The sequence below is a fragment of the Meleagris gallopavo genome, chromosome 10, assembly GCF_000146605.3.
Source record: "Meleagris gallopavo isolate NT-WF06-2002-E0010 breed Aviagen turkey brand Nicholas breeding stock chromosome 10, Turkey_5.1, whole genome shotgun sequence".
NCBI lineage: Eukaryota > Metazoa > Chordata > Aves > Galliformes > Phasianidae > Meleagris > Meleagris gallopavo.
The window spans coordinates 26,555,642-26,582,717 of NC_015020.2; the positions used below are offsets into that span (position 1 = coordinate 26,555,642).

At 58.8% G+C, this 27,076-nt stretch overlaps 4 protein-coding genes across 5 annotated transcripts; 2 read left to right on the forward strand and 2 right to left on the reverse strand.

Annotated features, from left to right (window-relative positions):
* Nucleotides 1-2,390: 2,390 nt before the first annotated feature.
* PLK3 (polo like kinase 3) lies at nt 2,391-8,530 on the forward strand. 2 transcript variants are annotated; one of them, XM_019618807.2, is made up of 15 exons: nt 2,391-2,628; nt 3,219-3,326; nt 3,405-3,521; nt 3,835-3,964; nt 4,045-4,132; nt 4,519-4,614; nt 5,141-5,336; nt 5,668-5,794; nt 6,150-6,259; nt 6,335-6,452; nt 6,550-6,633; nt 6,752-6,911; nt 7,012-7,141; nt 7,326-7,436; nt 7,739-8,530. In XM_019618807.2, exons 1-15 carry the CDS (start codon nt 2,467-2,469, stop codon nt 7,931-7,933), a joined length of 1,932 nt encoding a protein of 643 aa, XP_019474352.1. In that variant the 5' UTR covers nt 2,391-2,466; the 3' UTR covers nt 7,934-8,530. The 2 variants fall into 2 exon arrangements, with proteins under 2 accessions (XP_019474352.1, XP_003208842.2); XM_003208794.4 differs by having other exon boundaries at nt 2,392-2,628; nt 6,749-6,911.
* A 123-nt stretch (nt 8,531-8,653) lies between these two features.
* TCTEX1D4 (Tctex1 domain containing 4) lies at nt 8,654-10,341 on the reverse strand. The gene has a single exon (XM_031554927.1). It carries the CDS (start codon nt 10,158-10,160, stop codon nt 9,261-9,263), a length of 900 nt encoding a protein of 299 aa, XP_031410787.1. The 5' UTR covers nt 10,161-10,341; the 3' UTR covers nt 8,654-9,260.
* Nucleotides 10,342-10,874: 533 nt separating this feature from the next.
* On the forward strand, nt 10,875-16,701 carry BTBD19 (BTB domain containing 19). The gene is made up of 9 exons (XM_010716197.3): nt 10,875-11,027; nt 12,026-12,251; nt 12,813-12,866; nt 14,102-14,161; nt 15,406-15,474; nt 15,695-15,826; nt 15,907-16,032; nt 16,117-16,247; nt 16,352-16,701. The coding sequence occupies exons 1-9, from the start codon at nt 10,939-10,941 to the stop codon at nt 16,365-16,367; spliced, it is 903 nt and encodes a 300-aa protein (XP_010714499.1). The 5' UTR covers nt 10,875-10,938; the 3' UTR covers nt 16,368-16,701.
* Nucleotides 16,702-16,722: 21 nt separating this feature from the next.
* On the reverse strand, nt 16,723-26,986 carry PTCH2 (patched 2). Its single transcript, XM_010716196.3, has 22 exons — nt 26,044-26,986; nt 25,866-25,935; nt 25,535-25,626; nt 23,992-24,187; nt 23,781-23,902; nt 23,421-23,568; nt 23,137-23,268; nt 22,900-23,055; nt 22,723-22,815; nt 22,519-22,644; nt 22,317-22,435; nt 21,800-22,205; nt 21,408-21,720; nt 21,113-21,255; nt 20,820-21,000; nt 20,061-20,344; nt 19,548-19,685; nt 19,291-19,433; nt 19,097-19,196; nt 18,598-18,843; nt 18,080-18,481; nt 16,723-17,920 (listed from the first exon to the last, which is right to left on the reverse strand). Exons 1-21 carry the CDS (start codon nt 26,439-26,441, stop codon nt 18,080-18,082), a joined length of 4,008 nt encoding a protein of 1,335 aa, XP_010714498.1. The 5' UTR covers nt 26,442-26,986; the 3' UTR covers nt 16,723-17,920.
* Nucleotides 26,987-27,076: the final 90 nt, after the last annotated feature.

The following is a 27,076-nucleotide window of genomic DNA, read 5'->3' on the forward strand; positions in this document are numbered from 1 at the left end:
GCCCACCCCAAAAATCCCATACTCAAACACCTCTCCCCATCCACCCCCCCTGCGGAACCCTTTCCAACTTCCCCCCATCCCCACAGGCTGTGTGCTCCACCAGCCCCTTCCGTACCCTCGATTCCTGCGAGACTCTGGGCTCTGCCTAATCGCTTTCTCCCAGGGAGGGGGACAGGACCCGTCTCGTCCTGTGTGTGGGGTGCAGCCCCCAGTCCTGCCGTGGGTGGACATGTTCGTGCGATAGGGACCAAAGGGACACCCTTCCAGGTCCTTACGATTTTCTTCCACCCCTCACAGCTTCCCAGGCGGGAAGGAGGTGCCAGGCTTGGACACAGCAGCATAACCCACAGGAAAAGCAGTGCTGGAGAGGGAATTCCATCCCCTCCACACGTTTTGTGTGTGTGTGCTCAGAACCCCGAGGAGCTGGGGAAACTGAGGCACGTGGCAAACACCGCTGAAGCCTGAGGGGAAGGAGGGTTCTGCTCCTCTGCCCAGTTTGGGCCACACGTTGCACACCCCAAATCCAAGTGCTTCCTTAATTCAGCAGGATCTAGGTCCTTTTACGTCTCTTTGTAGGAAGGATTTGCGGCTTGCCTCTGCACACTCCCAGCAGCTCACCCTGCTTCCTTCCCCCTCTCAATCACCTCCCCTTCCTCCTCAGCAGCTGCAGCCCCATGATCTGTACGGTGAGAGGGACAACGGAGGGGGAAGACCCTACTCCTGAGAAGGTCACAAACCCTAGGCAGCTCCCCTCTTCCAGGGTCCTTCCTACGCCCTGGTGCACTGTGCATCAGCCACATATTTTTGCTTCCCAGCTCCTGCTGCTACTGAGCATCATCAGAGGGGTCCTTGGGGAGGGGGTGGAGGGAGGGGAAACCTTTCTAAAGAGGTTCTGTTCTCCCTATATCTCCAACCAAAAAGCTGCAGGCAGGAGAACGGTGGCCTCAGAGTTCCCATTCTCCAGGCTGCTGCCATTGCACCATGCTCTCTTTCTACCCACATGGCAGAACATCCATCTGTGGTGCTCTCTTGCCCTCAAGCACCACAGAGGGCTGAGCTGCAAGTGGAGGAGGAGCAGATCCTGAGGTTCGTCCATCCCATGGTGGAGGTGTGGGGGGATATGGGGGAATGTGGGCACCCACTCAAGTCCCTGAGCCCACCTGGAGTTGTTGCTCTCAGCAGGAGGCCACACAATCAATCCTTGCAGGGCTTTGGGGCTTCCCTGCACCCTCGGGTGCTCCCGCCCCCACGTTGCCACCAAAGGCTCTGCCTGGGGAGCCCCGTGTTGGGGCCTCCGTCGGAAAACCAGAGGTGCCCCATTACGCCACCGCACACAGGGAGCCCTGTGGCCCTGGTGGAAACCATGGAAACCATCTGTTTCCCCAGAGGGAGAACCCGTGTTTACTGCCAGGCAGAGCGTGGGCACGTGTTTCCTCTGCAAAAGATTGAAACCTGAGAAAAAAAGCAAGCAGATTCAGATCACTTCAACTCTCCCAAAACAGGTTTACTCGACCTACCTGCAGCACCCTGAAGGATGTAGGGCGCTGGTTGTACAGAAGTGATCGTGTCAAATCTTCAGCATGCTTGGGAGCACAACAAGCATCAGTGAGTGGAGCTCTGAGCTGCCTCAAGGTAGCACAGGGGAAACTGAGGCACAGAACAAGGGACATGCACACGGTCCCCTAGAGCAGGGAGAGGGCAGCAGGATCTGCTTTACAGGGGGTTTTGCAACACTGCTGACCCAGGATGGAGGGTACACAGGTTTCTGGCCACTCCTGCTGCCCCACATTCCTCCTTGGCCTATTCTGGATTACACAGGGATGTGTCCTCCTTAGGGTCATTACAGAATAACACCTTGGTGACACACTGCCCTGGCAGTCACCAGTATGCATGGGGTCAGTACTGCCAAACTCGGACCCATGGTGCCCACGACCTGGGGGATCAGGATGGGTGCCCCCAATCCTGAACTGGACATTGTGCGCAGTCACAGGGGACAGAGTGAAGACCACTGGGGCACAGGGCTGTGCACAGGCCAGGCCAAAGCATACCAAAAGGTGTCTGCCCAAAGGACAGCGTGGCTGCACAGCCCACCTCTTCCTTCCACAGTCCCATGTCACCAGTGCCCTACCTTGGGTGGGCTGTGACCCACCGCATCCAGCGTGAGGGGGCTCTGGGGCCTACGTCCAAGAAGTCAAGACCCGTAGCCAACATACGGCTCTGTAATCCCACCCGGATGCACATGAGGAGGGGGCTCCGCGCTCCCCGCGATAGCCACGCACCGCCCACCTCGTTGCGTGCCGCTGCCCCTTTAAGAGCAATTTGGGGGCGTGGCGGAGTGGGCGTGGCCGTGCGGGTGACATCATCGCGCCATTGATAAAGCCGGGCGGGATCCCCGGCGCGGCAACGACAGCGCGCGGTGGCGGCGGGGCCACGTGTACGGGGCGCGGCGGTGGCGGAGGAGCAGCCATGGAGCACGCCGCCCTCTTCCCCCCGCTCCTCGCCACCTGCCTCCCCGCACAGCCCGCTCCCACACCGGCACCGCCGTCGGCCCGGCCGGCCGAGCCCACCCGCATCATCACAGACCCGCTCTCCGGCCGCTCCTACTGCAAGGGCCGCCTGCTGGGAAAGGTACCGATCGGGGAGGAGGGGGTCGTGGGGGGATGTGCCGTGATTCGGAGGGAGAGGGCTGAGCGAGGCCCCTCCGTTTCAGAGCTCTGGGAGCGGTGGATCGGCCGGGCCGGGCCGGCCCCCGCATATCTATCGCAGAGCACATCGGTTTCGGGTCGCCCCGCGGGGCCGTGCGTGGGCCGCCAGTTCCCACCCCGCTTCTCAGGGCCGCTGCGGCACACGCAACTTTTCCTCCCGCTGAGAGCCGTGTGTGGGAGGCGGCTGCTTGTTCCCGGCCCGACCCGGCAGCTGAGTGTGCAGATTCGGGGCTGACATCACGGCAGGAAAAACCTGTCTCCGGCGTGCCGCTCTCGGTAGCCTCTGCTCCCCCCCTGCCCTGCGTAGGGCTTTCCGGGTGAGCCGTCATCGGGAAAGATTCCGGAGTTCGGTGATGGTGGGAGCACAAACACGGTGGAGGCTTAACAGGAACTGAGTTGAGAAAAATCCCTATTTATTTGAGAGCATCACAGTTCAGATCTTAGTGGGTGAGCCGGCAGTGAGGAGGAGGAAGGCTGCCTCTCACCCGTCCTTGCGTGCCTTTCCTCTTGTAGGGCGGCTTTGCACGATGCTATGAGATGACGGACCTCTCCAGCAACAAAACCTATGCCGTGAAGGTCATCCCTCACAGCCGGGTGGCTAAACCCCACCAACGGGAGAAGGTGGGTGTTGGCCCCAGTGGAGAGCTGGGGTTGTGTGAGCAATGCAGGGCAACCTCAACATCTGCTGCTCCTTTCCAGATCACCAATGAGATTGAGCTGCACCGTGACCTGCACCACAAGCACATCGTCAAGTTCTCCCACTATTTTGAGGATGCGGAGAGCATCTACATCTTCTTGGAATACTGCAGTCGGAAGGTGAGGGCTGTGGCAGTCCCTATGTTCTGGGTCCTGAGGTGCCATGTTAGTGCTCTGCTTCTTTAACACTCCATCACCCACCTGAGCCAACCCCACCCGGTTGCACTGCGTGTTACTCTATGGCACTGGGAGCCCCAGTGTGGTCCCCATAAATCCAGGAGTTCCCCTGGTGGTGCTGAGCAGCATCAACCTTGCAAAGAGCTCAGTGATCCTAACACAGTGACTCTGTGCAATTCCTGGAAGAACTGCCCCTACCTCTTCCTTGTGGTCCCCCCACCCCCCATCACCATGCTGACTTCTTTTCTCTCTGCAGTCACTGGCCCACATCTGGAAGGCCCGCCACACTCTGCTGGAGCCTGAAGTGCGCTATTACCTCAAACAAATCATCTCAGGCCTCAAATATCTCCACCTCAAGGGCATCCTGCACCGGGACCTCAAGTTGGGTGAGTGGCACAGCTGGGATGGAATAGTTCAGGGCTGCCCTGAAGGGGACAGCAGCAATACATTGCCCTTTGTCTCGCAGGCAACTTCTTCATCAATGAAAACATGGAGCTGAAAGTGGGGGACTTTGGTCTGGCTGCGTACCAGGATGCCTCTGACCAAAAGAAGAAGTAAGTCTGGGGTTTCTGTTGTCTTCCTATCAGACCCTGGGCTATGGGGTAGGGGCAGCCTCAGGGCCCCAGCTGCAGACAAGGAGAGGGGGCTGGGGGCTTTGTGGCTTCTCCAGAGCGTGCCTGCAGCCTGCAGGGAGAACAATGCGCTCGCTATGGCCATTGTGCTGGCCGGGTGCATAGGCTGGGACACAAAGGCCCTGTTCCGTGCTGTGTCTAGGACAAGTTATTCCCCGCAGCTTGCTAGGAGCAGCTGCTGCTGAGCCCCGGGAGCTGGGGGGAGCTCAAAGTCAGGGGTGGGGGTTGGAAACAGGCTGCCAGCTGGATCTCCTACTCAAGGAAGCGGGAAGATAGGAGCATGCTCTTGACCCAGTGTCTGCCCACAGGACAATATGTGGGACCCCCAACTACCTGGCCCCTGAGGTGCTGTTGCGGCAGGGGCACGGCCCCGAATCGGATGTGTGGTCACTGGGCTGTGTCATGTAAGTGCATGGGGAAGGGGCAGGCAGGGCTCTGGGGTGCCCCAAGGAGGAGGTCCCAGGGCATTTTTGCCTCCTGGCAAAAGGCAAGAGGGAGGAGAGGACCCTGCTTTGTGACAGTGCTTGAGGGGTGAGAGCTGCAGGCAGCAGGCTGTGCTGAGCTCTGCTGCAGGGTGTTCGTCACACTCTGAGTGTTGTAAACAACGGAAAGTATTGGTGGTTGGTGGCAGCTGCTGGCTTGTTTGTATGGGGAACGATCACCTCAGTGATTCGAGCTCTTTGCAGCCCGCAAGCTTCCTGCACAGCTTCCCGCAGCGGGGCAGGGCAGCAGAGCTGTGCCCAGCTCCCATGTTCCCCGCCTGTTGCCCCCAAACAGTCGCTAGGAGGGAGCGTGGCCGGATGTGCTCAGGCTGGAAGTGGTGTTCCCAGCCAGGTGTGGCAACTGAACGCCAGTAATTTCTTTGCTCTGAGTGCTGCTGAGTCACAAACCCAGAGGGAGGATGACAGTGGCACGTGTGTCCCCTCCCAGGTACACTTTGCTGTGTGGGAACCCTCCCTTTGAGACCCTGGACCTGAAGGAGACCTATAGGTACATCAAGCAAGTGGACTACATCCTGCCCACCTTCCTCTCGCTGCCTGCCAGGCACCTCATTGCCGGCATCCTCAAGCGCAACCCTCAGGACCGCCTCACCCTCGATGAGATTTTGGACCATGAGTTCTTCAAGGTGAGTATGAAGGATTCCTGCTGTGACCCTGGGATGAGGCTTTGGGGCTGGGCTGCTGCTGGCATGGAGTTTGGGGTGATGTCCTTGAGTGCCTTTTTAAAAAAGAGAGCAACCGCTGTGCTGCACAAATGCCAGCAGAGGATTCAAGGGATCTGCTGTGCTCCCTGCTGCCCTATCCCACAGGATATCCCATAGAGCTGATACCCAATGCCAGGCCCAGAGCCAAGGCTGGTCAGAAATGCAAGCTGCTGTCAGGAGGGCTGCGGTCAGCCCAGGGCAGTTGCCTCACGTGGGTTATGGAAATCAACCCTCTGCTATGACCTCCCTGCAGGGTTACACACCCGAGAAGCTCCCTCCCAGCAGCTGTGTGATGGCTCCAGAGCTGTGTGCCCCCAACCCAGCCAAGACTCTGTTTGCTAAAGTCACCAAGACGCTCTTTAGGAAGAAGAAACCTAAGGGTGAGTGTATGCAGAAGCCTCCAGATGACCCTTTTACCCTTGGAGATGTATGTCCTGTTCTCTAGAGAGACTCTGGATGGGTCTCTATGTCCCCCTACCTGGGGTCAGCACCTGCTGGCTTGTCCCTGCCCTTCCGGTGCTGGTGGCCTGCTGGGGTGTGCACCCAGTGAGCAGATAATGTGCTGCAACCCATGGGGCAGTTCTTCCTGGGCAGCCTGTGCCCCATGAGAATTGGGAAGTGAAAGTGGGAGATAGCAGCCTGACACTATCCTCGCCCCATGGGCTGTGCTATGGGGAGGGGTGGCCCAGATGTCCCTGTTCCTTGTGAAACACTCATGGTGTGCTCTCTCCTCAGCCAAGAAGGGCTCTCTGGAAGACAAGGATGATATCTCCAAGCTGGTCACTGGGCTGGTGAAGACATCCATCTGCCGGCAGATGAGCTGCAAGGCAGTGGAGGGGAATGAGGTGAGAGCAGCCCTGGGTTCCTTCACACTCCTGGAGGGGGTCAGCAGCATGGTGCTAACATTGGGTTTCCCCCAGGCCACCCCTGTGTCCTGCCGTAGTGCTGGCTCCAGCCCTGTGGAGACACTGGTGGAGGAGACGTCCCACAAGTCCACGTCCCCCTCTGTCCGTGGGACCATGGCCAGCAGCTGTGAGGGTGAGCAGCTCCTCCCTGTCCCAGCACGGGCCTCCTGCCCTGCCCTGACTGATAGCGGGGCCAGCTGACTCACAGCCTGTCATCTTCCATTCTGTAGCCTTTGAAGACTGCATCACCACCTCTGCCATCATTGAGTCTGCCGTGCAGCTCCTGCGCACCTGCCTCTCCTGCATGCCTCCAGGTAAACCTGCTGAGCTGGTGGGATGCAGGCATGGGTGCTGCTTTGGGTGCCTGACCCTAAGGCAAGGAGCTGGGGAAGGGTTGCCTGCTCTGCTCACTCTGTTCTTCTCTACCAGCAGAGAGAAACCCGGCTTCCCTGGCCCGACATGAACAGTTTGTCTGGGTGAGCAAGTGGGTGGACTACTCCAACAAGTATGGCTTTGGCTACCAGCTCTCCAACCACAGCATTGGTGTCCTCTTCAACAATGGCACGCACATGATGCTGTCCCCCAACCACAAGTAAGCGGTGCCCTTGTGGGTAGGAGGGGATGGGGGAAGGCTGTGCCTAGGGTGGTTTGGTGCTAGGTGCCCCTGAAACTCATGTTCTGCTCTCCACCAGGACAGTGCATTACAACCCAACCAACAGCAAGCACTTTGCATTCCCTGTGTCCGCTGTCCCTGAGCAGCTGCGTGGACAGATGAGTGTCTTGCGCTATTTTGCATCCTATATGGAGCAGCATCTCATGAAGGTGAGTGCTGAGATGCTGGGTTGGACACTGGGGCATGACTGTGCCATGTGAGTATGGCCAGGCAGGCTCCCACAGGACTGTGTCCTGCTGGCAGAGACCCCAGTGGGTGTTTGCTGTCATTTGGTTATGCACACCCCTGGTGACACTGTGGGACCAATGGCTTATGCAGATGTTTCTCTCTAAGGGAGGTGACTTGCCTAGCATAGATGACCTTGGACAGCCAGCCCTGCTTCTCCTGCAGTGGGTGAAGACTGACCAGGCCTTGCTCATGCTTTTTAGCAATGGCACCCTACAGGTATGTGCAGCGGGGATGCTCCAGCCAGCTGGGAACTCCTACACTGGGTTAGATCTTGACTCCCACAGCCTGAATACAGAGATCTATCTGGGTGTGAGATGCTCTGGTGTCACAGCCCATCCAGTCCCCTGGGAGGCATGACACTTTGGTCAGGTGCCCCAGCCCCAGTGCATTCCTGATGTGGGACTGCTCCTGGGTAGGTTGGGGAGGAGGAGCAGGTTGAGGCAGGAAGTGTGGTGGGAGCTGGGATGGAGCTGTGCTGCAGGAGGCGTGAGCTAAACCGAGCCCAACCTGTCTCCCAGGTGAACTTCTACAATGACCACACCAAGGTGATCATCAGCAAGCCTGACCATTCATGCCTTGTCACCTACATCAACCGGGAGCGTAACTCCTACACCTACAAGCTGTGCAGCATTCAAGAGCTGGGCTGTTCGCCTGAGCTCCAGCGCTGCCTCCGATACATCCTCAAGCTCCTCCAGGAGTGGGCTGATGCCTAGCATGGGGTTTTGGAGACCTCCTCAGGACGTAGAGGGTCTCTTCTTGCCCTCCCATGGGATGGGAGGTGTTGTGGTGCTCAGCTGGACTCTGATCTAAGACATGTGGATGTGGCCCTGGCAGCGGGTCTGAACATCTATGCTGCTCCCTGGCTGTAGGCAATCACTGTCTTTCTCTCTGCATGGCCATGAGCTCAAGGCTTGGTGCTGCAGGGTAGAGCAGATGCGCTCCAAGGGACCGACGGGTGTAGGGCAATGCCTGCCCTGCCAGGGCTGCATGGATTGACTTGTGCCATTCCACAACCCCTCCCCTAGGGAGGGGGCTGAGCTGGGCTCCAGCTGCCCCCCAGTTCTGAATTGTCTGGTACAACTTGAGGTTTGGTAGAGGGCAGGGGGAAGGGATCTGTGGACTTGCCTCGAGAAGCCCTTGTATGGCTGTAAGCTAAGGGCGGGTTTCCTGTTTCAAGGCAGTCTCTGCCAGGTGGGATTATTTATGCGTCTTATTTATATGGAATTTATTTATTTTTCTTCTTGGTCTGTCCATGTGCAGCTCCCCTGTCCCTGACTTACCTCATTAAAACCTTATTTGTGTAAAGGCAATCTGTTCTCATATTGTTTGGTGTTGGGTTTTAGGTCATAAAATGTTTGTGGCTTCTCAAGGCTGTGGAGCAGAGCATCCAGGGCTGCTTCTGGTGAACCTAGTGCTGTCAAGGTGAGGGAACTGGGGGTGGGAAAAGGAGGGGGAGGGGGGCAAGGTGATGGGATCTGGTAGAGTGTCTGGATGCTGAGGTAGGGACTGGAAGAAAGACTACCTCTTGCTGATACGTGATCCCCCAGTGTATCAGTTCTGGGGAAAGCAGGGGGAGTGACTCCCAGCTGAGGGCTGTGGGATGTTCTGCACTGCCTGATGCAATGGGATGTGAGCTGGGAGTGAAGCCAGGAAAGAGGAGGGACTTAATCCTGCTCTGCAGCCTTGCTTTGAACATGATCTGTCACCTCCTGCCCTGCTGCCATCTCTTCCTGGGAGCAGCCTGCAGTGTGGGAAAAGGTATGGGCTGCTCTGTGTCCTCTCTGTCCAGTCCTGGGCTGCTGCCTGCACTGACCTCTGGGAAAAAGAAACAGAATCCGAATTTGGAGTTGTTTTCTGTGGTTTGGGTCTTGAAAACTATGATGAAGGCTGCAGTGTGCCTACCAAACCCTGGGGCACCAAAGCATCTCTGTCTGTGCCATCATTGGATCTATGCAGTAAAAGTCAGGCCTGATGCAAAGTTATTTATTTGCACTAGCACTGTAGGGCTGCAGGTTGAGCACAGGTCAGGGCAGGTGACCTCTACTCAAAGTAAACCCCATGCACTGTGGCAACAGCAAAGAGTGAGGCATTGCAGAAAGAAGCAGAGGCAAAGCTATCACTTTCAGGGTCCCAAAGTGCCTGGCTGGCCACCAGCATGCTCTGCTGGCTGTGCTGGCCCAGCAGTACATGGCACACCAGCTTGTAGCGGGGTGGCACCACCTCCTTCACCTGGCCCCGCAGCAGCTCAGCCAGGCTCTGCACCAGCACTGTGCTGCCCTGGGGGCTGTAAGCTGTGCCCCCCAGCACCCTGGCTAGGGCTCTCTCCAGCACCCGCTGCACCCGCCCTGCGTTGAACCTGCACCCTTCCTCTGGCCGCATCCTGTAGGTGTTTTCCAGGTGGGTTTCTGGAATGGGTTGGAAAAGTGGGAGCCCTGAGAAACTCACACGGCTGTGGAGGAGCCAGGGCCCCACAGAGGGCCTCTTTCCCCCTGGGGCTGCCCCCAGAGAGCTGCGGCGGCTGCCTGGGGGGCCTGGCAGGATGCTGAGCATGGAGCTGCGGCGGGAGAGCAGCTGTGGGGCTTTGCCTTCCTCTGGGCCCCGGGCTGGGGCTGTGGGGTGGGAGCCACGGGGGATGGTTCGGGGATGAGGGGCTTCAGTGCCATCTGCAGCCGTCACCCGCATGGATGGTGCCAGTTCTGGGGATGGCTGCTCAGCCATATACGCGGTCTGGAGGGGAGAAGAATTTCTGAGACCTTTGCCCTGGGCAAGCAGCCTCTCTTCCAACCCCCCCGAATCCTCTATTCCCACTTGCCCCTCAGCTGCCCAGAACCCACCTTTCCTCTGGGTTGCAGCTTGTTGAGCTCCTGGAGCGAGAAGGGTTGCTATGTGACGCTGAAACTCCCCATGGCACCGTAACTCTTTGTTTCCTGCTGCCTGCATAGCCCCATTGTCCCATTTCCCCCACAGCTCGCTGCCAGCTGCAGCCTGGACTGCAGCCAGACTAAGGACACAGTGCCCTGTGATATAGGCTTCTCCTCCTGGACACCCCAAAAACACCTTGTGAGCATCCACTGCAATGGATGGAGAAAAGCTGTGTGAACTCTGCTGGGAGCTGCACAAAGGTTTGATGTTTTTCTCCCAGATATCATCCCCAAGCCCCACTTCTTCTGGGACTCCCAGGCCTGGGCACCCACTGAGCACAACAGTGGAGCAGCCAAGCCCCATGTTGTGCTGGGGGTCCTGCTGCACCCGTGCCCCAAGTTGGAACAGCTCTGCCTGGAACCCAAGTGGAGTTTTCTCCCTGCATGGAGTCTAGCCCTGCTGGTACGCCCTGGCTGCCCCATCAATGTGCCTTTGTCTGCCCCGACTGCAGATCTATTTGGGGAAAGTGGAAACGGCCTTTGTGTATCTATCTGCTGCTGAAGGTATTTATAGCTTGCTGCTGGCTCGTGCTGTCAAGCATGCCGGCAGCTGGCCTCTGCTCCTTGGGGTCTGGCTGTCCTTTCCTTCCACCCGCATCCACCGCTTTCCTATGCAGATCCAAGGGTTGCAGAGCAGCTCAAGGGTGGGCTTCCCTGCTTGCCTCCCCTTTACTCGGCCCCAATGCCTCTCCCAGCCCAACTGCCCGCCTGCCTGTTTCCCTAGCAATGGGCCGTGACGCTGCGGCCTCCTCCCCAGGCCTGCCTCTTCCCCGCCTTCCTCCTCTGCCGTCCTCCCCATGGCCCGCTCCTGCTCGGCCCGGCTGCATGGTGAGGCGGCCGCGTTCACCGCTGCCCTCCGCTCCCTGGTCAACAACCCCCAGTTCAGGTGGGTGGGAAGGCCGGTGCCCTCCATCTTTCCCTCCGGCATGCCGAGACCTTCCCCTGGGAAGCTCGTGGCAGCCTACGGCATGTGCGTGACTTCCGCATGGCTTTTGTGCCGTTCCTCCCTCCTGTATCTGCTCCTTCTCTCCATCTTGGCTTCAGCCGTGCTTCCTCTCGCTCTCTCTGCTGACACCTCATGGCCATGGAGCAGGGGACAGCCCCACAGGGGCCCTGGCAGTGATCCTGCCAGGAGTGGAGCTGGGTGGTCAACTTGTGTGGTCCCCTTTGCCCATCTCATGCCAAAGCCTGGCAGAAACATCAGTGTTATCACAGGAAATCCTGTGTTGGCCACCCAGAAGAGAAATCCCAGTGAAAATCCCACAAACTCCAGTGCCAGGGAAGTTGCTGTGGGGGTCTGGCCATCCCTAGATCACATCCTCCAGCTTTCGTACTGTGAAATTTGCACTCTGCATCTACCAGCGTTCCTTCTGCATCTTGCAACCAAAAATCTGCACCCTGTATCTGCCAACCTTCTTCCTGCACACCTCATCCTGCGACCCAAAATCTGCACCCAGATCTTGCACTCTGTGGCTTGTAACCTCTGTCCCACAGCTCATAGTCTACACCCCACGTTCCATTTCCTCTTCCTTGCCCCATAGACTGCAACCATGGAGAAGTTTTATTCAGTCTACTTTGCTCTTGAATTTATGGAGGACTCATAGGGCTCTGCTCACATCTCCAGACCTGGGATGGGCCAGGTGTCCTCACCTGCAGTGGCTCACCACGAGGCACGGGTTTGCTGCTCTACTGGGACTGGAAAAGAGCAAAACAGTGGATGAGGAGATAACAGGACTGTAGCCAGCACAACTGCACAAAGACCGTGGGGCTGGGGGAACCAGGGAGGCAGGACCCTATGCCCTACAATAAACCCACCACCCTGTACCCTGTGGCAGCCCTGGGGTTGTGTCCTCCCTGTCCTTCACGATCCCTTCTCCCCAGCAGTGATGTGACATTCGTGGTGGGCCAGGAGAAGCAGCAGGTATTTGCACATCGCTGTGTGCTGGCATGCCGCTGCCAGGCGTTTCGGGGGATGCTGACGAGCGACGAGGATCCCCTCAGCAGTGTCCCACCCCAGGGACCCTTCATCCTGGGCAATGTGCAGCCAGAAGTCTTTCTAGCCGTCATTGAGTTCCTCTACACTAACAGTGTCACCCTCAACAGCCATACTGTGAGTGGGGATGGGGGAACGCATGAGGAAATTAATGGGTGGAGGGCAGCTTTGTTGCTCCTAAGGATGGGATGGCCATCTGTGCAATGAGTGTGTGGAGCCTCAGCACAGCACTGTGAGGTGTCAAGAGTACCATGCCCCCAGGTGCCTTGGGACAACCATGAGTGTGGGACAGGGATATCAGAGAGGGAGAACTCCATTTTTGTTCTATCTTGCAGCAGCTCCTCTCCCATACATTCCTAGCCCAGAACTTTCATAGAGAAAGGGGATGCATCCCTGTGGTCCCTGAGCTGCTATGCCCAGCATGTATATATATATATAAATTTTACACACATATATGTGTTGGTGTATGTATAAAACATTCTGCAACAGAGGGCAATGGGCATAGAACAGGCTCCCCATGGCAGTGGTCATGGCTCTATGCTGCCAGAGTTCAAGCGACATCTGGACAGTGCTCTCAGACACAGAATTTGAGTGGTCTGCTGTGGAGCCAGGAGATGGCTTCTGATCCTTGTGAGTACCTTCCAGCTTGGGATATTCTGTGATTTTGTGATCCTATAGGTGCTAGAGGTGCTGACATCATCGGTGGAGTATGGCCTGCAGGACTTGTGCAAGGTATGACCCTGCTTAGACCTGGAGTAGTGAGTCCTCTATGCCCCTATGCTGAGGAGCACCCCAGTACAGGCAGAGCTGGGGAAATCCCATGGTAGGACACAAGACCACATGTCTCCCACCCCACGAAGGGCAGTAGGAAAGCCCCAGTGTCCTCGGGTGCCTTCTGGATGTGTCAGGAGGATGCTGTTGGGAAAGTCCCACTCTGGGGAGCACTGGGCACCCTTCGGGGCTGCTGTGGGCTGGGAGGCCTTGGGGAGGCAGCAGAAAGCAAAATGGAGTGGTGGGAGCTGGTGGGCACCATTAGGGATGCAGTCAGGCAAATGGACGGGAAGTGGGACAAGGGGAGGGAGCTCTTTGGGCAGCTGGGACACGTCACCAGAGCCATTCCTGAATTACAGCTGGGCCTATCGTGTGACCTGCACCTCATGCCCGGACTTCCCCTCCGTCAGCAGCGCAGTGGGGAAGGAGCTTGTTGAGGATGTGAGAGCTGCCAGAGCAGCCCCAAGTCTCATAAGGACATGCTCAGCAAGATCCCAGCCATGGCACCAGGTGGACAGAAGTGTGAGGTGTAGAGCTGGGGGGTTTGCAATCATCCAGCAAGGGCGTCCACAGAGCAATTCCTTCATCAGTAGATGTGTGTGAAGGTGGGGATCAAGTGACAGCTGGGGAAGCCCTTGGCTCTGTCCCCAGCTGCAGGGTGACTCAGGGCCCTTCTGCTCCAGCAGATGCTCCTCCCCACAGATCACATCACTTTGGGTTTCCAACGGCCCTGCCCTACCTCTGTCCCCACATGGCTTATGTCCTTATGTGGGAGGCATCTGGGGTGGGCAGGAGGGAGTCCCTCTGGCTGTGTCCCAGCTGCATTCGGACTGCAGCCACAGATGCTCCTCTCCAAGCAGGGAGAGCTGGGGTCACCCAGTATTCACAACTGGGGACATCGACAGTGTCCTCATGGCAGTACTGGATCACAGCCAGAGATGGGTGACCTTCCCCAGGATATGCAGTTGGCCTGGGTTTGATCATCGTAGGCTCTCGCCATAGCTGAAACTCTGCTCACTTGCTCTGCCACAAACCCTCTCCCCTCATCCCATCCGGTACGTTACAGAACCCTGTGGGGCTCCTCCACTCCCTGTCAAATGTTCTGCGTCCAGGGGGGCTGAGGGGATGCTGAACATCATGGGGATGGTGGGGGGATCCCCTGCTCTGGCCACCACTCTCTCCTATTCACCTTGCAGCTCTGTGTGGAGTTCATTAAGGACACACTGAATGTGGAGCAGGTCTGCGAGGCCCTGCAGGTAAGTGGCACCTGGCTCTGATGTGGCCAGCAGGGATGGTACTCAGGTCCCCCGTGTGGGCAATGGGCCACTTGCAGGGTGAGGATCAGCCTGGGGTGCTGGGGAAAAACCAGTGACAACTTCCCAAGGAGCGTCACAGAGAGTAAAAATAACTCTGCTATTTTGGGGTCTGAGTTGGCTAGTGGGGCCGGATTTTCCTCCCTTCCCACTCAGCAGCTGTCCTGTCCCTTGAGGACGTCACACTGGTGTGGGCCACCACAGCCCCAGGACTGTGCTCCTCTCCACAGGGCCAGATAGAATTCCCCAGGATGGATTTTTGGGCCATTTCCCAAAACTCTTGGGCCACTCAGAAGTAGTTGGGAGGCCCCGTGACTGTTTGGTGGGACTGCTGCCTCATGCTCCTACGGCAAGGATGGGAGATGATATATATACCCCATGCATCCAGGACTGACCCTACAGCCATGACCAAAGTGATGCCCCTGGGTGAGATGAGATGGTGGCCCTGGTGAGCAGAAGCTCTCATCCCACGTGGTACCTGACCACCATGGCGTAAACAGAGCTAAATTGGGCTCAGAGGAAAGAATCAGAAAACCCCAAAACCCCAAAACAAAACAAACCTGAAGTAAACATCTCGCTCTGCCCTACTGGCTTGCATTAGCTCCAGTCCCAGTCAAAGCCATGGGGGAGATGATACTGTAAGATCCCTTGTACCCCACATGCACAACCTGTCTCTGCAAGGGGATGAGGGCATGTTGTGATGACCTGAGAAGGGTACAACAATGGGCAGAGCCAGCCTGGGGGTAAGTTTTGCTCTGGGAGAGGATAAAAGACCCCCCAGATTCCTTTTGCAGCAGGGAATGGTGACAACAGGGCAGGCTGCACATGGGGTACACCTCAAAGGGCTGCATGCCAACCTTGTGTCTAGGTGAGAAAAGACGACAGTGGCTGGACATGAGAAAAGACTCATGTCCACCCAGAGCCTGGTGATGTCCCTGAGTGGCTGTGGGAGCTTGGGTGTTTCTCCTTATAACTGGGGCTGGCTGGAGCCACCAAACCCTTTGCCACGGGCTGGCTAAGAGTTGGTGTCCTGCCCCATGTACTGGCACCATGCACGGGACTGCTCTTCTTACCTGGGTCCCTGAGAGCACTTCAGGGCTGGCAGCATGAGGTGAACTCTCAATAGGGCTTTGGGAGGGGTCCCTCCTGCACTGGGGGCCCTCACGGGCGTCTCTGATGTTCCACAGGCTGCAGTGACCTACGGGCAGGCAGATCTCCAGAAGCACTGCCTGGCATTCATTGAGAGCTACACCATGGTATGGCTGCGGGGGGGAAACAGGGAGCAAATAGGGACACGGTGTGGGGCAAGGGAGTGGGGCCACGAGAATGGTGTGTCTGGAACGGGGGAGGAAATGGTTTTTCTGGGAAAAGGTGCTGGAAGCCAGGCTGGGGATGGCCTGAGGGAGGTCCTGAGGCTCCAGGCAGGGTTGGTGTGAGGGCTGTAGGTGGGTGCTGGTTTAAGCAGTGCACTCGCAGGCAGTGGTGCAGACACGGGGCTTCCACGAGCTCTCTGACACGGTGCTGGCACGGGTGCTGCGCAGCGACCACCTGGCTGCAGATGAGCTGGACCTGGTGCAAGCTGTGCGGGAGTGGGCGCACGTCAGTTCGGTGAGTGCGGCATGAGGGGGTGGTGCCCTCCCAAAACCCCCCAGTGTCTGTTCCATCTATCCATCCCTAATATCCCACAGGCAGTCCTGGGGCGCCCGGTGCCTGAGGTGGCTGCTCTGCCCGTGCAGGAGCTGCGCCTGCCCTTGCTGGCACCCAGCGAGCTGGCAATGCTGGAGAGCCAAAATCAGCGCGACCTGCTCATCCCAGTGAGTTGTGGGGTGCCCCGTTGCTTCTTGGGGACATCATGGGGCTGGTTTGTGGTACCCACACTGTTGTCCCCGTCTGGGCAGGTCGATAGCATCGCAGCAGCCTGGCGGTCCCATGCACTGCGGTGTGGAAGCGGGGTGCCCTCCCACCTCTGTCGACCCCGGCACGGCACGCGGCCCCGCAACCATCACCGCCACCTGGACCCACACAGCAAGTAGGGGCTGTGCCTCCCTCCTGCCCCCCTGGAGCAGCAGTGCCCCCTGCTAGGTGCTGAGCACTCCTGGAGCAGCAATAAAGCGCTTTTTCCCCACTTGACAGATTAGGAGCAGGATAGCAGGATCATCCCGGTGCGGAGCTCCGGGGCATTCGAAGGATGGGATGGGGGCACAGGATGAGCCCCCATTCAACCCTATCCCAGCCAGGTCCTATCCTTCTCCGGGGCGGTGCTGCCCTCCGCTGGCAGTAGGGCTGTGCTACAGGAGCGCACCACGGCCCCCGCATGGCAGAGATGAAGAAGGAGCGCAGCTTGGCATGAGGCACCTCCCAGACTCAAGCCCAGCACTGCCGGGGCTGCAAAATCCCCATCACCACCCCCGCCCTCTTTGCACAGCCCATTGCACGCACAGCTGTGTATATCTCATCCACCCCCGGAGTTGTGCCCCCCAGGAGACAGGGTCAGACACAGCAGATAATTTATATATAATATATATATTTACTCTTTAAAAATAAACCTTCAGTTCCCACTACCGCCTGTACAAACTACAAAAATAAACCTTTGCTCTCTTTGATATAAATAACTTAGATGGCGTGGGTTGGGGGGGGGCTGCCCACCATGCCCACGCCTGGCACGGGGACGAGGACCCCAGGGCCACCCCAGCACAGCAGCAGTGTCAGGGGGCCAGGGCAGTGGGCACAGCAACACCGCTGGAGTTAAAGTGCTGGGTAACGGCGTGGACGGTGCCCAGGATGAGGAGGGGGGGTGGCAGGGGGAGACGGCCCCAGTGCATGGACATGGGGCAAGAAAGTTGCTTTCCCAGCTGGATGAGCCCAGTGGCAGTGTGGGTGCCCTACACAGGGCAGAGCTGTGACTGTGGGGCATCGCAGGGGCTTGGCTCAGCGAGGAGCACCCCAAGGACTCCTTCTTCCCTCCCCCCCCACCAAAATGCCTGTGTGCTGGCAGCAATAGGGTCCCCAGCACATCCCCCAGCTCCATCCCTCCTGTGCTCACTGGTAGGGAAACTGAGGCACAGAGAGGATGGGGGAACATGGGGTAGCCCCTCGCTACCCCACCCCAGGCAGCCTGACAAGGCCCTTGGCTGAGAAATAAATCTTTTAAAATAAGCTTAAAAATATATATCTCTCTATAGATAGTTTCCCTTTGCAAATAAATAAAGGTGGGGGATGCCTACCCTGGGCCTTGCCCACGGCTCTGGGGTACCTGCCGTATCAGACAGGGGGGCACCAGGGAAAGGCAGCCCAGCAGGTGGCCGGGTGGGGTCCCAGGAGGAGGTGACGGGGAGCAGGCAGTGGCCCCATGAAGGGAGGTGACAGGGCAGAGGGCTGGGCTCTGCGCCTCTGTGCCAGCAGCTCCAGAAACAGAGGGGGAGTTAGTGCTTCCATTTCTGGGGGGCACAGGTGCAGAGTGACCCCAAGGCACATGGGGAGACACGGCCCTGTTGACACAGCGTGGCCTGCACACAGCTTGCATAGGAATGCCAGCCTGCCCTGTCAAGCCTGGGTGTGGGGCTGTGGGGGGGCCGATCCTTCGGCTGAGATCGGAGCATCGCCGCTGGGGCGATTAGCAGCACAACACGGGCGAGCCCGCTCTGCACCTTCTGTTCCACGATGGGAGTTGCCAGCCTGGGTTCCATCCATGGAGCTGGTGACCTGTGGGGAGACAACGGGGGTTCAGCTGGGTCCCCAGAACCCAAACTGTATCCTTATGCTATGCAACAGCACCTGCACCCAGTAGCGCTTCTGCAGCAGGCCACGGGCAGCTGGCACCACGGACAAGGGGGGGACATGGGCATCGTGCCCCCAGCTCACCTAGCGCCGGGTGCCTGCCCCGTGGCGTCCCAGGCTTTGCATCTCAAAGGAGTCAGGCATGGTGCTGGGCTCCTCCACACTGTCCGTTTCAGTGCCAAAGCTGGGGTAGGAGCCAGGCAGCGTGGGGTGCAGGGCCACCGTCACCGAAGCAGTGGCTGTGACTGTGGTGTAGCTGCCGGCGGGGCCCTGCAGGTGGGTGCTGTAGGCTGGCAGGGGGGCCCGAGTGGCCGGCCAGGCGCTGGAGGAGCAGGGCTGACCCGGCCGAGGCAGTGCCGTGGGCTGTGGGTAGTCTCTGGACAGTGCGGGGCACGGCTCCCCAAAAGACAATGAAGCTGCAGGCTGGGGGACAGGCTGCTCCTTCTTCCCCTGGACCTCTGGGCTGTCCTTGTAGGGCTTCAGCACCTAAGGAGGAGCAAGGTGGGGGTGGCTGAGCATCCCTCTGACACCACTCTGCCAACCCCCACGTCCCTGCCCCTCAGCTCCATCTGACCACCACACAGACACATGGAGACACTCACAGTGATGCGGGGGAAGCTGGGGTCCTTGCCAGCCTCCAGCAGAATGTGTGCTGGGGCAGGGGGCACAATGAAGGGTCCCTGGGGGCTGCCTGGCCCCACACCGTCGCCATAGCACTCTGTGTCTGAGGTATCAGTGAAGGCAGCTGGCCAGGCTGGGGCACGGCGGATGTACAGACCCCCAGGGCCTAGGCACGGGGGCACCGGCTCTGTAGGGGGCAGGCGGGGGCCATTATCCACAGGAGATGCCTGGGAAGAAAGGAGATAGTGTAAGGGGTGTCAGAGACACACAGAGATGGGATCAAGCAGGGATGGGACAACTGGATATGGGGCAAAGAAGGAATAGGATAAAGCAAGAGTGATGGCTTAGGTGAGGGGAAGGCTGAGGTGGGTGGGTGTCGGATGACAGCAGGACTGGGCAAGGCAGAGATGGATATAGAGTAAAGGTAGGGCACAGAGCAATGGGGTATAAAGACAGGTGGGCATGGGATGGGAGTCATACCTCGGAGGGTGGCCCGATGACTGACAGCAGGACAGGCAGCAGCACCAGCCCGTTGAGCAGCCCCAGGAGTGTCAGGATGGTGAGTACCGCGAAGAAGTACCTGCAGGTAGGGTAGGCATTGGGCTGGGTGGGCTCACTGCCCCCACCAGCCCCACTGTGACCCAGCACTGCCGGATGGGGTGCCCAGCCCTCACCTCATGATGAAGTCGAACTCAGAGCTGGCCAACATGAGGACGCCCAGAAGGGTAGAAACGGCACCGTCCATCACAGGGGCAAAGGTGTGCTCCAAGGCAGCAGCTGAGCGCACGTTTCTGCTTCCAACTGCCGTAAGGAAGCCCTGCGGAAGGTGGGAGGATTACGGAGGGCTCATCCCCATGGGGTGAGGAGGTCACTGGGTCCAGGGGTGGAATTAGGATGCCCCATAGGCAGGCAGGGGTCTACTATTGCTCACCAGGGCCACGTGGACAGTGAACTCCACGCCGATGCCAACTGAAGCAATGAGGATGACCACAGGGATGGCACTCAGCTTGATGCCCATCAGCCCCATAATGCCGAACAGTTCCACAGCCATCATGGCCAGGATGGAGACCTGGGAGCAGAGGGGTCAGTGAGGGGGGGCTCCAGTGCACGCCATGCCCAATCCAAACCATAATAGGATGATTGTATCCTCAACCTATTGTCCCTTCCTGCTCTGTTTGGGGTGTCTCTTTTTCCATCTATTGGCCGATGCTCTCCATCCCCTTCATAAGGAATACCCTTACAAATCAGGGTAGATGTGGCACTGAGTAGGCATGGTGGGGATGGGTTGATAGTTGGACTAGATGATCTTAGCGGTCTTTTCCTACCTCAGTGATTCTATGATTTTATTCCCGATTCCCACTACAGGTGTCCTCCACCCACCTCCACCTCCACCTCCATATGGGCATCCATCCCCAAGAAGCAGGTACCCAGGGCACACACTCACGATGATACCGGCCGTCCAGGGGTTGAGCAGCAGCAGGGCGCAGACGAGAAAGGTGCAGGCCAGCAGGATGCTGATGGCCAACAGGAACCAGTGGCGCAGGCCGATGTATTGCTCCCAGAAGAGGAAGGGGTAGCCGCTGGGGTAGCTCAGCACACCATGGCGCTGGGCCGCCTCCTGGCAGATGGCCCGCACGCTCTCAATTGCCTCGACGAAGTCGGCTGTGCGACGCAGCCCGCTCAGGTAGAAGGGGAACTGGGCGAACTCCAGCGGCTGGGCTGCTGGGACTGAAGAGGAGAGCATAGGGTAGCATGGAGGAAATCAACTCCACGTGAGTGCAGTCAAGATATGTGCCTGGGCACACCTCGAGTAGCTGGGCATTGCCCAGGGAGGTGGTGGGGTCACTGCCCCTGCATGTGTTCAAGAATCACAGAGATGTGGCACTGAGGGACATGGTCAGTGGGCAATACTGGTGGTAGGTGGACAGTTGGACTGAATGATCTTAGAGGTCTTTTCCAACCGTAATGATTCCACTCTATGATTCTATGAGTATCACAAGGCTAGGGACAGGGAGCTGGGGATACAGAGTGATGCTTGGGGTGTAGGGCACAGAGAGGGCAGAGCAAGAAGGTGCAGGGTACATCTCCATCAAGGGATGCCCATGGGATGAGGGATGCTGGGGGTTTCCCAAGGGGCAGGGAGCAGCGTCCCCATGCCAAGGGATGCTCGGGGCCATGGAGATCCCACTAGGCGCTCACTCACTTCGCAGGTTCTCGCCCGTAGTGTCGTACTTGTCATGGATCCACTCAGGCGGCGGTGGGTAGAAGTTGGCCTGGGAGGCAGCGAAGCCCAGGGGGTCGTTGCTGGCCCACACCGTCAGGCAGATGTAGAAGGTGTCTGGGGGGATGATGCCATTTTCATCCACCAACCGCCGTGTGGTCAGCTATGGGGGCGGCAGGGATGGTGGTTAGAAGAGTGGCGGGCACAGCTCAGGTACAGCCCCATTGCTCCATCCCCAGCCCCGCTGCTCCATCCCCAGCCCTATCCCCAAGCACCTGGTTGAAGTTGAATGGCTCCTTCTTGTTGCCAGTCTGGATGAGGAGCTTGTAGGCCAGTGCCCCGTCCTCAGAGCCATTGCGATAACTATCATGGGTGATGCGGCCGGCTTGCCAGTCCCTGTCGAAGGTGGCCTGGAGCCCTGGGGACAAAGCATGGGGTGAGCATCCCTGGGGGCACCATGGGGACACCATGGGATCCTACCACCCATTGGGGCTCCAGAGGATGCAATGCACTTGGGAAGGTATCTCTTGGCATAAAAGTTGGGGTGGAAGCCCTGGGGATGCCCCTTACCTCGCAGCCAGTCCTGGAAGTAGTGGAGCCACATCTTGGGCAGGTCATGGTTACCCTCACGCACCACGTACTTGACAGTGCTGAAGGCTTGGTGCAGGCTGAGCAGGGCAGCCTGAGCGCCCGGGTAGTGGAAGCCACCCTTGGTGACGATGAACATGTTGTAGAAAGAGAAGTACTTGAACTGGGCTGAGATGAAGGCGTGAGCCTTGGTGTCCCGTGGCACAATGTCTGTCAGGTAGAGCCCGTCATGCACCATGGTGGTGCCGTAGAGGCTCAGTCCCAACAGCGCCAAGAAGAGGACCACCACCACCACCTGCAGGGACAACAGGTCAATCAACGTCTCACGCCACCGTGCTGCATCACACAACCTCACATCCCCCACCCAACTTCACCTTGGTCTGGGTCCGCAGCAGGAGTGGGGCATACTTCTCACGGGCAAAGTCGGAGAGGCTCCAGCGGCACAAGGGCAGTGGCACACACTCACGCCCGCCCTTAGCCTCGTCCAGCTGGGCCAGCAGGTCCCGCGTGGAGCTGGAGGGGGTGAAGACCTGCGAGCCCAACGGGTCAGCAGGCGGCAGAAGCACGGCGGGCGAGGTGCACACCTGGGAGGTGGGTGGCAGGACAGTGACGATGTGGTGGCCCGAGGGGTCGCACTGGGTGAAGGCCTGCACGGTGGTGGTGATCTGAGTGCTGGTGGCCACGCCGGGGTGGCCGTAAGGGGATGGGTGGGAGGCATGGTTGTCGTTGGCATCGGCCAACTCCTGGGGTTGGATCTGGATGACCCGTGAGGAGCAAGGGCTGCGGGAAGAGGAAGGAGGAGGTGGTGAGGAAATGAGCAGGACTGCCCATGGGACTGTTTCGGGTGGGACATGAGGGTCCTGTTTGCCGTCCCTGGCGGATATCTGCTACCTGTAGAAGCAGCAGAGGATGTCGAGGCGGCGCTTCTCCCGCCGATACAGGTCCAGGCTCAGTATGGCAGGGAAGATGAACAGCACCATGGCGAAGTTGAACACCACCACCACTGCTGCCTGCGGGCAGAGGGACGTGTCAGAACCAGGCTCTTCCCACCCCACAACATGGGTAACCACTCCCCAGTGGGTGCTGGGCATACCTGGAGTGAGAAGGCACGCAGAGCGGGGATGGGCACCAGGGCAGCCATGAAGAAGGCAATCATATTGCTGACAGAGGTGAGAGCCACGCTGGTCCCTGTGCGCCGTAGGCACTCTCCGGTCCGCTCCTGCAGGACACAGAGGGACACAGTGACAAGGGACCGTGGGGAACAGTGGGGCATCCCAGGGCTGGGCTGAGTGCTCACCTTGAAGGGGATGTGCTGGCTGGTCTCAGTGAAGGCATGAGCCAGGAGGAACATGTCATCCACACCAATGCCGAGCGCCAGAAAGGGCAACACCTGTCAGAGAGCAGCCAGTATCAGCATGGGGATACAGCCACCACTAGGGACAAGGGGACCCACAGCTCTTCCCCCAGCATCTACCTGTGTGGTGGCTGCATTGAAGGAGATACCAAGCAGTGAGCAGAGCCCTAAGCCAGAGGCCACAGAAAGGGCCACCAGCAGGACCCCGGCCAGGCCCACAGCGCCCTGCGACTTGGAGCAGTCCCAGCGCAGCATGGTGACACAGGCGTAGGCCAGCTGGAGGAGCACAGCAGTTAGCAAGGAGGCAGTGGGCAGGGAGGGATGGAGCAGGAGAGGGACAGAGGGGAGTATACACACCATGAGGAGATATCCCCCAGCCACCCGGATGGCACTGACATCGGAGAAGGACTTCATGATGTCGTTGAGTGTGGTGGTGGAGAAGGCATGGATGTTCTGTGTGGCATTGGGTGGGATGGAGTCCTGCGCCAGCTGCAGGGCATACATCCCATTAGACAGAGCATGACACGTCACCCCATAACAGGACACAGAGGGTGAGCATTGCCTGGGGACCCGTTGGACCACAAGCATGGCGCTGGCACCCATGACCATGTGAGACTCAGGCAGCTGTCCCTGGTGCCCACCTCCACGAATTTCCTCTGCCAGGCCTCCAGGATAGCACCTGCCTTCTCCTCACTCCAGCTGATGTCATGGATCTCGTAGTCATCCTTGAAGTGCTCAAACAGCTGTCGAGGGCTCATGAGAAGGAACATTGTCTGCAGGGCCTCGGCACTGAGGAGACACACACACATACTGCTGAGATCAGGGCTGCAGCACCTGTGTCTTGGGTCCCTCCAGAATTCCACAGAATCTGTCCCTCTTATCCCCAGCCTTACTCCAAAGCACTGTCCCTCTTGCCAAAGTGTTCCCTTGGGTGCTGAAAGAGAACACCACCACTACAGGACCCCACGCTGTGCCCAGTGATCCTGCTCTGCAGCCTTTACCTTAGCAGCTTGCCCTGGGAGTCTTTGGTTGTGCCGCCCAAAATCAGCTCCTCCTGCCAGCGCATGAACTTCCTGGAGAAGCCATGGCAGCCCCCAGAGAGCTCCGCTGGGATATCGGGGCTCTGCCGGAGGAAGGAAGGCAGTGTCAGATGCGGGTAGAGGATGGTGAGCCCTCCTGGTTCCACCCCAATCCCCATGGGCTGTCACCCACCTGCTGGCTCTGCTTGTTGGGGGCGCTGGCGGGGCACTGGGGGTCATGGGGGTCCAGGCAGGGTCGCTCCATGTAAGCCTGCCCCACCTCAGCCTTATCCAGCAGCTCCTTGAAGCCTTCTAGGGATGTGAACTGTCCCAGCTCCTCCATCAGCTGCAGAGGGTCCAAATTGCTCCACTGGATATCAGGACGACCCCTGCGGAGAAAGCGGCACGGGGTGATGCTGAAACCCCCCACCCCATACCTCACTGCATGGGGTCAGCACCCCGACATCCCTGACGGCAGGGCTACGGGGGAAGCATCGGTCCTTGATGCATCCCGCAGCGTCCCTGAGCTCCGGCGCAGCGGGCCGTGCCCTGAGTCAAGCAGCGTGCCTGATCCTGTTAGGCTGGGACAAAGGGGGGCAGGCGGCCCCGCGCGCCCCGCTCCCTGCAAGCAGTCAGCGCGATTACTGCCCGCGGGATAACGTCTTGATAGAGGGAGTGGGGAGGGGATGTTGGGCCCATTCTGCTTTCAGGTTTTGGGGTCTGCTATAGGGTCAGGGTAGGGAGCGAGGATGGGAGCTCAGGAAATGGGGCTTTTCTGCTGCCTATGTAGGATGCTCTGCTTCAGACTCCACCTCTGTCCCAGCCCCAGCAGTTCTTTGAGAGAGGACAGACTAAAAGAAGCCAACTAACCCAGTCCAGAGCTGCAAAAAGGGAAAGAGAAAGCCCAGAGCAAGTGCGGGCTCTGGAGAGAAGTGCAGCCCAATGATTCATGAAGGCTGGCTGGGCCGGAGCCGGGCGCTCCAGATTCCCACATACCAACTGGAGCCGCTGCCACTTCCAAAGAGAGCCCCTTTTATCTGCTCTGCTTGCTTCACTGAGCCAGGGCAAATCCTTTTGTCTTTCCACAGATTGCCACGCTTTGTTCTCCCAGCTCCCGCCCTGCTCACCCCTCAGAGCCTTAAAAGGGGACAGAGTCCCGGGGCTGCCCCATGGGTACCTCTGTGGGGAGGTGCCCTGCTGCCACCCCTTGTCCAAATCCAGATCCTCAAGAATCCCTGATTTGTCCTCAAGCGTGGGGACGATGCCAGTCCCACGGCAGACAGTGCCACTGGTGCAATGCTTGCTGCTGGGCAGGCTGGGATGCACAATCCCAGGGTCTAAGGGGGCGACCAAACAGTCCCCCCCCCCTTTCCCCCCCCGTGCTGGCTGGGCACGCCAAGGCCCCTTCCCCCTCCTCCCATCCCTGAATAAGGCCACTATTTCATCTGGTTGGCAACGGGCAGCTTTCAGAACAGCATTAGCATGAGAAAGCGCGGGGCTGCGTTTGCTGACAATGCACAAGGCTGCCCGGGCTCTCCCGGACAAACACGGCTGTAAACAGAAGGAATGCAGGGGGCCTCCCCAGGCCCCACCAAAAGGCACCCAGGGCAGGGAGACGAGCATGGAGTGAGCAGCCCTATGCACCTGCACCTCACTGTCCCCACATCCCCATTCCAGGGCTGGGGGTGACGGGGATGTGCCACCAGGGCCCCCACTGGTGTCCCCCAGACACTCACGGGAGGTAGGCTGAGCCTCCCTGCAGCTTGGCCCCTTCCCAGAAGCAGTCCAGCGGTGTCAGGATCACGCAGGGGAACAGCTTCTCGATCATCTGCAGGAGGAAGAGTGGCAGTGGGTTGGAGGGATGCACCGTGCCACCGCCCTGTACGCCTGCCACCACCTCCCATCCCGGCCCCAATCTGAGTGCCCTACGTGGAGCTGGAGGGCTGCACACTCCCAGCAGATTGGTTTTTACCACTGCTCCGTTCTCAGTGGGCAGATGGCCAGGGGTGGGAGTCTCATGGCACCAGTGCCCCCACTGACCCACTCAATGCCACGCTCAGGACTCACCCTCTCAATCATTCCATTTTCAATGATGGGGACGCCTGACTTGTAGCAGATCTTGTTCAAATCCCACGATCTGCAACAGGAGGAGAATCTGAGGATGGGTTCTGTGCCACAGAAGGGTGAGAGGGGGACGCAGGGCACGGCGGGAGTCCCTGACCCCCCCATCTGGAGCAGGACTCACTTTCCGTACAGCGAGACTTGCACTTTGCTAGCAGCCAACGCCGCCTCGAGGTGGAGCTGCAGGGCCTCCTGCGTCAGGATGTTCTCTCCCTCCCGTTTCGGGGTCTGGATCAGCATCTGGGACGTGTAGACGGACTCCTCGCCCAGCTTCTCCTTCGTGTAGCGGAGCTCCTGGCTGACTCGGCTGCCTGCTGTGGGATAGAGGAGACCATGACACTGAGGCCACCGACACTCTGTCTCAGCACTGCACCCACCGAGCGACACCTGGGGATGTGAACAGTCCCCAAGTGCAACCAAACCCGGGGGACGTCTTGCCACGGGCGGTCTCCCAACTGCTCTGACCTCCATGTGCTCGCACCCCAAAAGCACACATTCATCCCGTATGTCCTGCCAGCTCATTGGCTTTGCCTTTCCTGGAAAATCCCCGTGGGCAGCAGAAAGGGGACGTTACACATCCCCTCCACTCCCACCTGGAGCAGACGACTGACCCACAGAGCTGCTCTGAGAGACAGAAGGGCACCAGGAGCCCTTTTGGCACCTCCAAGGCACAGGAAGCCATCCTTAAATGCTATACAAGAGTTTCGGCAACCACCTTTCCCAGCAGAACACGCCGACTTTATTTCCAGCCATATACTGCAGATCCCACAGCACCCAGCTCCCAACTCATGGGGTACCCAAGATGAAGCCCCCACCCTGGTGCCACCCTCTGAGGACACCACACATCCTGGTGCCGGGACGCAGTTCTCATCCATGCGGGGATGAGGACACTCCCTGGGCACAAAGCCGGAGCCCGGCAGGCCTGGCCCCTGGCCAGCACTGAGGAGGCCAGAGCAAGACCACAAATAAGCAGCAGAATCTTCCCCTTTTAATGACTTATTATATGGGTTGACTTTTTTGTTGTTGTTGTTTGTTATATTTTCCTTGTTTTTTGGGCGGGGGGTGCCTTTATTGTTCCTGGCCTGGCTGAGGAGCAGCTGGTGTCCATCAGATGCCATTTGCGATGGAGGTTGTGCCAGGGCTGGGGGAGCGATGGG

Coding starts and splice junctions, on each gene's coding strand:
- BTBD19 (XM_010716197.3), top strand. CDS start 10,939: ATGGCCCGCTCCTGCTCGGCCCGGCTGCATGGTGAGGCGGCCGCGTTC. Junction 12,867..14,101: donor GCCTGCAGGACTTGTGCAAG/GTATGACCCTGC, acceptor TTCACCTTGCAG/CTCTGTGTGGAGTTCATTAA. Junction 16,033..16,116: donor AGCGCGACCTGCTCATCCCA/GTGAGTTGTGGG, acceptor CCGTCTGGGCAG/GTCGATAGCATCGCAGCAGC.
- TCTEX1D4 (XM_031554927.1), bottom strand. CDS start 10,160: ATGCAGGCAGCAGGAAACAAAGAGTTACGGTGCCATGGGGAGTTTCAG.
- PLK3 (XM_003208794.4), top strand. CDS start 2,467: ATGGAGCACGCCGCCCTCTTCCCCCCGCTCCTCGCCACCTGCCTCCCC. Junction 3,327..3,404: donor AACCCCACCAACGGGAGAAG/GTGGGTGTTGGC, acceptor GCTCCTTTCCAG/ATCACCAATGAGATTGAGCT. Junction 6,260..6,334: donor AGGCAGTGGAGGGGAATGAG/GTGAGAGCAGCC, acceptor GGTTTCCCCCAG/GCCACCCCTGTGTCCTGCCG.
- PTCH2 (XM_010716196.3), bottom strand. CDS start 26,441: ATGAGCTGGCAGGACATACGGGATGAATGTGTGCTTTTGGGGTGCGAG. Junction 25,627..25,865: donor AAAATGGAATGATTGAGAGG/GTGAGTCCTGAG, acceptor TTCCTCCTGCAG/ATGATCGAGAAGCTGTTCCC. Junction 24,188..25,534: donor GGAGGCTCAGCCTACCTCCC/GTGAGTGTCTGG, acceptor CTTTCTCCGCAG/GGGTCGTCCTGATATCCAGT.